This window comes from Pristiophorus japonicus, chromosome 6 (genome assembly GCF_044704955.1).
Source record: "Pristiophorus japonicus isolate sPriJap1 chromosome 6, sPriJap1.hap1, whole genome shotgun sequence".
NCBI lineage: Eukaryota > Metazoa > Chordata > Chondrichthyes > Pristiophoridae > Pristiophorus > Pristiophorus japonicus.
The window spans coordinates 137873623-137886042 of NC_091982.1; the positions used below are offsets into that span (position 1 = coordinate 137873623).

At 50.4% G+C, this 12420-nt stretch overlaps 1 protein-coding gene across 1 annotated transcript in view; it reads right to left on the reverse strand.

Annotated features, from left to right (window-relative positions):
• Nucleotides 1-12420, reverse strand: part of LOC139265786 (ephrin type-B receptor 1) — a 605412-nt gene that overhangs the window by 173453 nt on the left and 419539 nt on the right. Inside the window, exon 5 of the mRNA XM_070883211.1 lies at nucleotides 12016-12351. Coding sequence (XP_070739312.1) covers nucleotides 12016-12351 — 336 coding nt within the window. The remainder of the gene's footprint in view (nucleotides 1-12015; nucleotides 12352-12420) is intronic.

A 12420-nucleotide genomic window follows, 5' to 3' on the forward strand; every position in this document is an offset into this window, starting at 1 on the left:
CATGGGTTATGGTGACAGACTGTTGGCCCTGTTGTTCACCAAGGTCCCAACTCTTTGCTGCACCTTTATCGGCTCGGACTTCTAGTAACTTGCGGATAAATATTTTTTTGAGCTGAAGGTGCATGACAAAGTTTAACTCACGGGACACGTCGCGAGAAGCCTCCTCCAGCAAACTCTGGGCCAACATGTTTCTTAGCAAAATTAAACCGGTCTGTTGACTTTTCTTTCTTCTCCCAGGCCAGGTTGCTCTGTCTGTTCCTGCACTGCCTGCCTGCCCGCTCCTAACCTGCCGGGGGGGCCACCCAGTTACTAATCTCCTCAACCCTCTCTATCTGCGGGATGACCACTTGCTGGAAGCTTCGCGCCAGGAAACTCTCAGCCTCCGCCTGCCCTGCAGTGACTCCAGCCGCTCCTCAAGTTCAGAAACCCTGAGCTCGAGTTGGAGCAACTGGAGGCACTTCCTGCCCACCTGGTTATCCCGGACACACGGGGTGTCCCGGAGTTCCCACATGGCACAGGAGCTGCCAGCAACAGGTCACAGCTCTCCCATCATTTCACTTAAAAAATCCCTTTGATCTAATTGATTACTCTGAGAATTTTAGATTTGACTGGGGAATTTTAGCTATGAGGACAGATTGGGGTTGCTTTCTTTGGAACAGAGGAGGCTGAGGGGAGACCTGATTGAGGTGTATAAAATTATGAGGGGCCTGGATAGAGTGGATAGGATGGACCTATTTCCCTTAGCAGAGGGGCCAACAACCAGTGGGCATAGATTTAAAGTAATTGGTGGAAGGTTTAGAGGGGATTTGAGGGGAAATTTCATCACCCAGAGAGTGGTGGGAATCTGGAACTCACTGCCTCACCATATTTAAAAAGTACTTGGAGGTGCACTTGAAGTGCCGTAACCTACAGGGCTACGGACCTAGAGCTGAAAAGTGGGATTAGACTGGATAGCTCTTGGTCGGCTGGCACGGACACGATGGGCCGAATGGCCTCCGTCAGTAAATTTCTATGATTCTAATGATTAGTTATATATTTAGGGCTAAAAATTGCATAGTGCCCTGTTGGGGGTAATAACATTTGTGGGAGCGCTAAAGTATCACAGGAAGCTTGCCAATTCCAGCAGATGCAAATTTGTGGTTTAGCGCTCCAGGAGAGAAGGGGAGTGTTATACCAAGTGTTACCAATTCCATTAGAGCACTAAACCAGACAAGAAGGGCGGTAGCAGCAGAGCGTTGCACAATGTCCTGTGCAGTGCTGCTGGGATCCCTTAAAGGGAAGGCCCATCGCTGCAGGCTTTGCAATAAATCGACTCTCCCGCTGGCTGACGGCTCCCGCAATCCGTGACAATCAGCCCCGAGCGTGCTGACACAGTGCAGAGCTGATCAACCACAACAAAAATCCACAGAGGGTTCCTCAAAGACTTGTAACCTACCTCACCAGCAATCCCTTTAAATAGCACTCCCCAAGTTGACTGCCGGCGATGCTGCGGGGGGGCAGGACCCAAGTGCGGTTATGGGGCAGTCCCGGGGCTCTGTGCACCGGATGACATCATGATCTCCTGGTCGCAAAGCCAGTACCGCCCCGTTAACCATGCCCCCGCCCCCCAAAGGCATTAAAGGCAGGTGCAAAGGAGGACAATTTCTCCCTTTTAATGTCATCCCTTGGATTAATGCATAGAGACATAGAAACATAGAAATTTACAGTGTTGAAGGAAGCCATTTCGGCCCATCGTGTCCTCGCTGGCCGACAAAGAGCCTCACGGCCCTCGGCCAGCAGCCCTGAAGGTTACATATAAACCCATGAACATCGACAGAAAGGCAAAGAGCACCCAGCCCAATCAGTCTGCCCCTCATAACTGCGACACCCCTTACACTCAAACATTCTACACTCCACCCTAACCGGAGCCTTGTGATCTCTTGGGAGAAGCAAAAACCAGATAAAAACCCAGGCCAATTTAAGGAGAAAAAAATCTGGGAAAATTCCTGCTTCCCCCTCGGCACCACATGTCCCATTCTGACCAAATTCCCTTTGCCACTCTGTTTAGCAAAGCACTGCTTTCAGTCGAAACCTTCAGCCCTGTGCATACAGTTGATGTGTGAAGCAATGCTGCCCACCAGCACTCACCCCCTCACCGGGGAGGGGGCCAAGAATGGAAAATGGAATCAGCAATCAGGATGACTCATGCCCAGCCTGGGTTGCAGAGGAACAAAAGTTCTCAGGGCAAATTGTCTGCCTAGGCTCTCAGCCTGACAGGAAACCAACGGAAACAATTAACCATCATGGATGGAGCAGAGGCCAACATGGTCCCAAAGTGGAGAGGAGGGTATACGTGGGCGACGGCTCCAAGCAAACAAGGAAGAAACTTCCTCTCATATGTGAGCTATATTCTAAATAAGCCAACACATTCACAGCACAAACAGGAATATAAGTCACAATGTGATTTGTAAATATTGGGAAATATGGCACACACCAATGTCATTCCGCTTGGTACTTCAGAATCATCATAGGCAGTCCCTCAGAATCGAGGAAGACTTGCTTCCACTCTTAAAATGAGTCCTTAGGTGGCTGAACAGTCCAATACGAGAACCACAGTCCCTGTCACAGGTGGGGCAGATAGTCGTTGAGGGAAGGGGTGGGTGGGACTGGTTTGTTGCACGTTCCTTCCGCTGCCTGCGCTTGTTTTCTGCATGCTCTCGGCGACAAGACTCGAGGTGCTCAGCGCCCTCCTGGATGCATTTCCTCCACTTAGGGTGGTCTTTAGCCAGGGACTCCCAGATGTCAGATGTTGCACTTTATCAGGAAGGCTTTGAGGGTGTCCTTGTATCGTTTCCTTTGCCCACCTTTGGCTTGTTTGCCATGAAGGAGTTCCGAGTAGAGCGCTTGCTTTGAGATTCTCGTGTCTGACATGCGAACTATGTGGCCTGCCCAGCAGAGCTGATCAAGTGTGGTCAGTGCTTCGATGCTGGGGATGTTGGCCTGGTCGAGGACGCTTACGTTGGTGCGTCTGTCCTCCCAGGGGATTTGTAGGATCTTGCGGAGACATTGTTGGTGGTATTTCTCCTGCGACTTGAGGTGTCTACTGTACATGGTCCATGTCTCTGAGCAATACAGAAGGGCGGGTATTACGACAGCCGTGTTGACCATGAACTTGGTGGCAGTTTTGAAGGCCTAGTCTTCAAACACTCTTTTCCTCAGGCGGTCGAAGGCTGCACTGGCGCAATCCACGTCTGGACCGGGGTCAAACAGGACTGCATCATCGCCCCCAACCCTCTTCTCAATCTTCCTCGCTGCCATGCTCCACCTCACAGTCAACAAGCTCCCCGCTGGAGTGGAACTAAACTACAGAACCAGTGGGAACCTTTTCAACCTTCGCCATCTCCAGGCCAGGTTCCAGGCAACCCCAACCTCTGTTGTCGAGCTACAGTATGTGGACGACGCCTGCGTCTGCGCACATACAGAGGCTGAACTAGTCATAGTCAATGTATTTACTGAGGAGTAAGAAAGCATGGGCCTTACGCTAAACATCCATAAGACAAAGGTCCTAAACTAGCCTGTCCTCGCTGCACAGCACTGCCCCCCAGTCACCAAGATCCATGGTGCGGCCCTGGACATCATGGACCATTTCCCATACCTCGGGAGCCTCTTATCAACAAGAGCAGACATTGGCGACGAGATTCAACACTGCCTCCAGTGCACCAGTGCCTAAGTACCATCCTTCCTGCTAATGTCATATCATAGGGGAGGAACCGGCAGAGTGGAACTTGCATGGTGAGTGTGAGGTGTGGAGTACATTTCGCGATGTTTACGATATAAAAAAAAAGTTTTGAATTCAGCCTGAGAAATGTTATAATGTTTCCCCTTCCTAGGGAAATATCTGGATAATAGAATCTTTCGACGCAGCATGTATAGGCTTTCCTGTAAAAGTGGCAAGGACACATTTCACAATTAAAGAGGGCATCATGTTTCAACCTCCAATGCTGTAATAATCCAGCGCACCTCATAGTCAGGAGGCTAAACACACAACGCTTCGTCGCCATGATAACCGGCTCCAGCTCAAGGATAGCCCTGTTACTATTTGGCTCCATCAAGGATTGTGGTGGAATTTAGAAGCCATTTTTGTTTTAGAAACAGCCTAGGAAGTTTCATGGAGTGTGAGCCAGCGCGGCCCTGGAGTGGGAGAGACAGAAGGCCCAATTTCAAATCTGCCCATCCGCCAGCTAAAATGGTTGCCGGGCGCTCGCCACTGCGCACTCTGTGTTCACGCCTGCCGCTATTTTAGCTCCACCCATTTTCGGCAGCAGCAAATGTGCCCGCTACAAGCAGATCGGCATTCAGATCCCGAGTCTGTTGATGGTGGCAGTGAAAGCTGACAGGGCCAGGATCGTGGAGAGGAGAGACCCAGGGAGAGATCTGCTAGGCCCCCAGAAGGAGACCGTGGGCTCCCCTTATCCTGGGCTTGCTTCCCACGACCAACTTAGCAAACCCCCGCCGCTCCAAACACTACCTTATATATCCCGTTCCCTCAGGCCTTCAGCCCCGAAAAATCCAGCTCCCGCCCACCGGCCTCCTCCTCAATCCCGCCAGGATCAGGCGGTAAATCTGCCGTTGACCATTTAACAACAACAGCAACAACTTGTAATTATATAGCGCCTTTAACGTAGTGAAACGTCCCAAGGCGCTTCACAGGAGTATTATGCGATAAAAATTTGACACCGAACCACATAAGGAGAAATTAGGGCAGGTGACCAAAAGCTTGGTCAAAGAGATATGTTTTAAGGAGCGTCTTCAAGGAGGAAAGAGAGGTAGAGAGGCGGAGAGGTTAGGGGAGGGAGTTCCAGAGCTTGGGGCCCAGTCAACAGAAGGCACGGCCACCAATGGTTGAGCGATTATAATCAGGGATGCTCAAGAGGCCAGAATTAGAGGAGCACAGACATCTCGGGGGGAGGGGGGAGGTGCGGCGGAGGGGGGGGGATTACAGAGATAGGGAGGGGTAAGATCATGGAGGGATTTGAAAATAAGGGTGAGAATTTTGAAATTGACATTGAGCACAGGGGTGATGGATGAGCGGGACTTGGTGCAAGGTAGGACATGGGCAGCCGAGTTTTGGATCACCACTAGTTTACATAGGATAGAATGTGGGAGGCTAGCCAGGAGTGCGTTGTATTAGTCAAGTCTAGAGGTAACAAAGGCATGGTTGAGAGTTTCAGCAACGGATGAGCTGAGGCAAGGGCGGAGACGGGCAATGTTACGGAGGTGGAATTTAAATGAGACTCGGCGGTTAAAATGTCCCAAACCGCCGGCTGGCTCCCCCGTGACCCTTCCCTGCTCACCCGTGATCTTGTGGGCCTGCCCGGTGACCCCGTGACCCCTCCCTGCCCGCCCCGTAACCCTGTGGACCCTCCTCGCCCGCCCCGTGGGCACTCCCTGCCCGCTCCATGACCCCATGAGCCCTCCCTGTCCACCCCGTAAGCCCTCACTGCCTGCCCCGTGACATGGGCCCTCCCTGCACGCCCTGTGACCCCGTGGGCCCTCCCTGCCTACCTCGTGACCCCGCCCTGCTAGCCCTGTGACCCCGTGGATCCTCCCTGTCTGCCCCTTGACCTCGTGGGTCCTCCCTGTCCGCCCCGTGACCCTGTGGGCCCACCCTGCCCGCCCCGTGACACCTCCCTGCCCACCCGTGACCCTGTGGGCCCTCCCTGCCCACCACGTGGCCCCGTGGGCCCTCCCTACCCGCTCGGTGACCCCTCCCTGGCCATCCTATGACCCCGTGGGCCCTCCCTGCCCGCCCCGTGACCCCGCAGTCCCGTTGTCGGCCTGTCCTACACCAAATCTGGGAGAGCTGCTTCCATCCAACCTGTCAACACTAGAAGCTGGCTCTGCGCCCTCAAGCTGCGGGTGCTATTCTCCAGCACTGACGTGCTCCATCGTGTTACGCTGGGGAAGGAGTGTTAATCTAAACATTCCCTTTTTGAACAACACTCCCAGTCAGACTGTCATCGGCCATGTAACACCAAGCAGCCATGCTGAGAACTCGCAATCCAATCTGCCTCCTCGCACCTCGATACTTTCCTCCCAGCACTCCATCATTGGTGTGAACACACACCTGCTCATTTACAGAACAATTATACAGCAGGAGGAGCAAGAAACTGAGACCTGCTAGGTCAGGAAACACGTTTTCTTTCCCCAATATCAATAACACTCCCCACACACCTCCACACATTCAGTAAACTTTTTAGTTGGTTGGGCAGTACACTGGTTTGGTTTCAGGGCCAAAAGAGCACAGGATGTGAAGTAATTCACACCTGTCATCCGGCCTTGCAGTATGTTTTTTGAAATAAAGAGATTTTTGTCCAGAGTTTGAAGAACGGAGTGACTACATGCATGAAGATGTTTGTGTCATTCTGCGCATGCATGGCTGGGACTCCGCCCCCTTTGTGCACATGCGCGATCGATCCGGTTGCCCATGCGCAGTGCGCGATACGAGGAAGCCAGAGGTGCAGCCGAACCTCGATCCACGTGGAGCTCAGCGCCGCTCAAGCCTGGAGCAGCAGCTGCTTCGAGGGCTCTTGTCGGGAATGTCGCCGTGATGATCTACACGGACATTTTCACCGCCTTCTGAAAGAGTGGAAATCAGAGGTGGGAGAGAGGGAGAGTGTGGGAGAGAGAGAGTGGTGGGGGGAGAGAGACTGAGGCAAAGCGAGAGAGACTGGGGGAGAGAGAGAGACTGGGGCAGAGAGAGAGTGTGGTGGGGGGAGAGACTGGGGCAAAGAGAGAGAGACTGGGGGAGAGAGAGAGTCTGGGGCAGAGAGCGAGAGACTGGGGGAGAGAGAGAGAGAGAATGGTGGGGGAGAGACTGGAGAAAAGAGCGAGAGACTAGGGGGAGAGAGAGAGATTGGGGCAGAAAGAGAGAGACTGTGGGAGAGCGAGAGACTGGGGGAGAGAGAGAGACTAGGGCAAAGAGAGAGAGATTGGGGGAGAGAGAGAGAGAGAGACTGGAAGAGAGAGAGACTGGACGAAAGAGAGAGAGACTAGGGACAGAGAGAGAGACTGGGGAGGAGAGAGACTGGGAGGGAGAGAGAGACTGGGTGAGAGAGAGAGAGAGAGACTGGAAGAGATGGAGAGACTAGGGGCAGAGAGAGAGACTGGGGCAGAGAGAGAGACTGGGGCAGAGAGAGACTAGGCGGTTAGAGAGAGAGACTGGGGGGAGTGAGAGACTGGGGGAGAGAGAGAGACTGGGGGAGAGAGAGAGACTGGGGCAGAGAGAGGGACTAGGCCGTTAAGAGAGAGAGACTGGGGGGAGTGAGAGACTGGGGGAGAGAGAGACTGGGGGAGAGAGAGACTGGGGGAGAGAGAGACTGGGGCAAAGAGAGAGACACTAGGGGGAGAGAGAGAGACTGGAGCAGAGAGAGAGAGAGACTGGGGAGGAGAGAGAGAGAGACTGGGGAGGAGAGAAAGAGACTGGGGGGAGAGAGAGAAAATTGGGCAGAAAGAGAGACGGGGGCAGAGAGAGAGAGAGAGAGAGACTGGGGAGAATGGGTCAGAGAGAGACCAGGAGGAGGCAGAGAGAGAGAGAGAGGAGATGGGGGAGAGGAGATTGGAGGGGAGAGAGAGAGAGAGAGAGAGAGAGAGAGAGAGAGAGAGAGAGAGAGAGAGAACACAAGGAGAGGAGGTCAGGAACTCAGTGGGGGGGGGGGGGGTAAACATAAGAACAAAAGAACATAAGAAATAGGAGCAGGAGTGGGCCATTTGGCCCCTCGAGCCTGCTCCACCATTTAATAAGATCATGGCTGATCTGATCATGGACTCAGCTCCACTTCCCTGCCCGCTCACTTATTGCTCAAAAATCTGTCTATCTCCACCTTAAATATATTCAATGACCCAGCTTCCACAGCTCTCTGGGGCAGAGAATTCCACAGATCCACAACCCTCTGAGACAATAAATTCATCCTCATCTCAGTTTTAAATGGGCAGCCTCTTATTCAGAGACTATGTCCCCCTAGTTTTAGTTTCCCCTATGAGTGGACATATCCTCTCTGCATCCACCTTCTCGAGCCCCCTCATTAAACTATATATTTCAGTAAGATCACCTCTCATTCTTCCAAACTCCAATGAGTAGAGGCCAAACCTACTCAACCTATCTTCATAAATCAACCCCCTCATCTCTGGAATCAACCTCGTGAACCTTCTCTGAACAGCCTCCAATGCAAGTATATCCTTCCTTAAATATAGAGACCAAAACTGTATGCAGCATTCTAGGTGTGGTCTCACCAATACCCTGTACAATTGTAGCAGGACTTCTCTACTTTTATACTCTATCCCCCTTGCAATAAAGGCCAACATTCAATTTGCCTTCCTGATTACTTGCTATACCTGCATACTCACTTTTTGTGTTTCATGCACAAGGACCCCCAGGTCCCTCTGTACTGCAGCATTTTGTAATTTTTCTCCATTTAAATAGTAAGTTGCTTTTTCATTTTTTCTGCCAAAGTAGATAACCTCACACATTCCCACATTACACTCCATCTGCCAAATTCTTGCCCACTCACTTAGCCTGTCTATAGCCATTTGCAGATTTTTTGTGTCCTCCTCATAATTTGCTTTCCCACCCATCTTTGTATCATCAGTAAACTTGGCTACATTACATTCGGCCCCTTCATCCAAGTCATTAATCTAGATTGTATATAGTTGAGGCCCCAGCACCGATCTCTGTGGCATCCCACTAGTTATTTTTGCCAACTGGAAAATGACCCATTTATCCCGACTCTCTGATTTCTGTTAGTTAGCCAATCCTCTATCCATGCTAATATATTACCCTCAACCCCTTGAACTTTCATCTTGTGCAGTAACCTTTTATGTGGCACGTTGTCAAATGCCTTCTGGAAATCCAAATACACCACATCCACTGGTTCCCCTTTATCCACCATGCTCGTTACATCCTCAAAGAATTCCAGCAAATTTGTCAAACATGATTTCCCTTTCATAAATCCATGCTGACTCTGCTTGACTAAATGATGCTTTTCGAAATGTCCTGCTGCTGTTTCTTTAATAATTGACTCCAACATTTCCCAACCACAGATGTTAGGTTAACTGGTCTTTAGATTCCTGCTTTCTATCTCCCTCCTTATTTAAATAGAGGCGTTAAATTTGCGGGTTTCCAGTCCACTGGGACTGCTCCAGAATCCAGGGAAATTTGGTGGATTACAACCAATGCATCTACTATCTCTGCAGCCACTTTTAAGACCCTAGGATGCAAGCCATCAGGTCCAGGGGACTTGTCCACCTTTAGTCCCATTATTTTACCGAGTATTTAAAATAAAGAGCACCAAGAGCACAGTGGGGATGGGGGAAGAATGTGATGCAGGTCAAAAGGGAGGGGGAAATAGAAACATAGAAATTTACAGCGCAGAAGATAAGAGTGGGAACGTGATCCAGATGATAAGATGGAACATGTTCTTCCAACCCCACTCCCTACACCTGATTTCTCAGAAAGCTCGGCATGTGTGACAAGTGACATCATTGGAGTGGATGAAATCCAGAAGTCACGACACAGTCACTATTCACTTCATACCCAATAAATCTGTTAACAATCCGTGACACATACATAATGCTCCATTGATGGCGTGGTGGGTGAGGGTAAGATCAGGAACTTGTTGGGGGGGAGAAGGTCATGAATCTGTGGAGGAGGAACTTGGGCAGGGGGAGAGGGTCAGGAACTCGGGCTGGGGAGAGCGGATGGGGGCAAGAACTTGGTTAGGGGTGTGGGAGAAGGTCTCAACCCATGGGAGTGAGCCCTGTCTGTTCCAACTGAGCTCTCTCCCATCTGGAGTCGGCAGTCAGAATGGCTCGAATTACGCTTTGCAAAGCCACTGATTACGTGGGCAGGGAAGTTCTAATTACACATTCCAGAGAAACTGCTGGGTGTGTCTTATCCTCCAAAAGCACCAATCAGCAATCAGACCTTGTGATCAAGGGGACCCAATCAGAGCTTTAGGTGTTACAAATAAACGCATCCTTGAAGAAAATACTGCACAATATGATGTCCTTCCCTTCCACTGAACCAGCGCTATTAATGCATTGAAACTTCCTCAGATATCCTAAGGGATGTGAGGATTTGAGCATCAGGTTCCGTTCCTTCTGCTATTTTGTTTCCTTCCAGTTCCACAACAATTTGCATTTATATAGCACCTTTAAAATAGTGAAATGTCCCAGAGCGCTTCACAGGAGCGTAATCTAGCAAAAGTTAACACTGAGACACGGAAAGAGATATTAGGACAGGTGACCAAACGCTTGGTCAAATAGGTTGATGTTAAGGAGCAACTTAAAGCAGGAAAGAGAGGCTGAGAGGTGGAGGGGTTTAGGGAGGGAACTCCAGAGCTTGGGCCCTAGGAAGCTGGAGGCACGGCCACCGATGGTGGAGTGATTAAAATCGGGGATATGCAAGAGGACAGAATTGGAGATATCTTGGGGGGTTGTGGAGTTGGAGGAGATTACAGAGATAGGGAGGGGCGAGGCCATGGAGGAATTTGAAAACGAGGATGAGAATGATAAAATCGAGCCGGACCGGGAGCCAATGTAGGTCAGCGAGCACAGGGGTGATGGGTAGGTGGGACTTGGGTGGTTTAAGGGCAGGGATGAAACCAGAAGCACAGTACTGAGGACAGGCATGTCTTGGGCCTGACTCGTGCTGTGGTGACTGCAAAATGGAGGTAGCAAATCGGCTGCCGTTATACACCCCGCGTGACATTCCTTCACATTGTTGGCAGGCAGTAAAATGGGCCAATCCGCTCTCACAGGTTTTGCACTCCCGCTGAAGATGAAGTTCACCCCCACTCGTTTTATAGCCTAAATCCAAAGGGCATACGGAATATTCGGGTACTTGTAAAATTCAACTTGGGGAACCAATGAGCAAGTCTTCGATTTCTTATAATGGGCCACAAATTGCGGTCGGAGGCTTCATTCGTATGAACGCCTCTGACCCCCCCAAAAAATTGTGGAAATACCTGTTGGTCCCGGAGGAAGGTAGGATTGCGGTCTGAGGCCTCCATTCACTGTGCAGCACATAGGAAGATGTCTTCCACGTATGGACGCATCTGCTGGAATCATTTGGGCTGGGACCACCAATCACTATCTCGTATTCTCATTGATAATAACACGAGCTCTGTTTGTACCAGCTCCCATTATTATCAATGAGAATAATCTCCTAAAACACCCAAACACAGCACAATAAATTTAAAAAAACACCTCACATATTTAAAATTAATTGAAATTAAATGTAAGTAAATGTTTTAGAAAAAAATATATTTTTTGGAAATGTTTTTAAATGTGTTTTAATCGGGTTAAAAATTAACTTATCTGAATGGACAGTGTTTTTAATATAAAAATGGATGATTACATTTAATTTTTCTATGTTTTAAAAGTGTTATATGGTAAAAGTAAGCTATGCGCCTGCTTTAACCAGACATAAAAGTTTGAAGGACATTCGCTGGGCAGCAGTTGGGCAAATAGCCCAATCTCTGTCGCGTGGATGTCCTTCTCCCGGTGATGCGTAGAATCTCTCTAAAGAAATTTTAACAGATCGGAAAAGCCGGTTCGCGGCACATACTGATCACACCCCGAGAACCGGTTTTCGCGAGGCCTCGTCGGGTCCATGCGCACTTCGTACGCACCCAGCAAGGCCGCAAATTTCGGCCCATTATGGTCGGTCAAATCATCAATGGATTGTCTTGAGATTCCACCCCCCCGCCCCTACCTTCCCTACCACCTAAACTGCTCCAATAATTCCACATTAGCAAAGTATAGGTACTCTCCATCCGTACTGGTGCGTACAAGGAAAGCTCTGGTGGTGACCCGATTCACAGGATGGAGAAGCGGTTTGAGTTGAGTAATAAGTTGAGTAGAAGTTGAGTGATGAGAGCTGCCAGGAGCTGAGGAACAATGAAGAGCACTCATGGGGAGGGATTGGAACAAGGCAGGTCGTGAGGTGAAGGAGATGGGGGTTGCACAGTTACTTACCAGCTTGGTTGGTGGTCACATTGACAGACACGTGCTGCGGTGAGTACGTACTCTTGCCGGAGACCCCGTTGACGGCCTGAATCTCGAAGGTGTACGGAGTGTGCGCCCACAGGCTGCTGATGAACACTCTGGTCTCTGTCAGGCCGAACTGGCGTGGCACGAACTCCACGTTGTCGTCGCACCGGGTGCACATCTTACGGTTACCGCGACACTTCTTGCAAACAATGTTATACATGACGTCGTCGCGCCCCCCAACGTCACGCGGTGGGTGCCATTCCAGGATGATGGAGGTCTCGTTCACACTGGATATCACATTGCGTGGGGCTGATGGAACACCTACAAATACAAGACGCAGCGTTATGAAGAAATTGCTCAAAGAACCACGATCTGGCAGCACAAGGTATA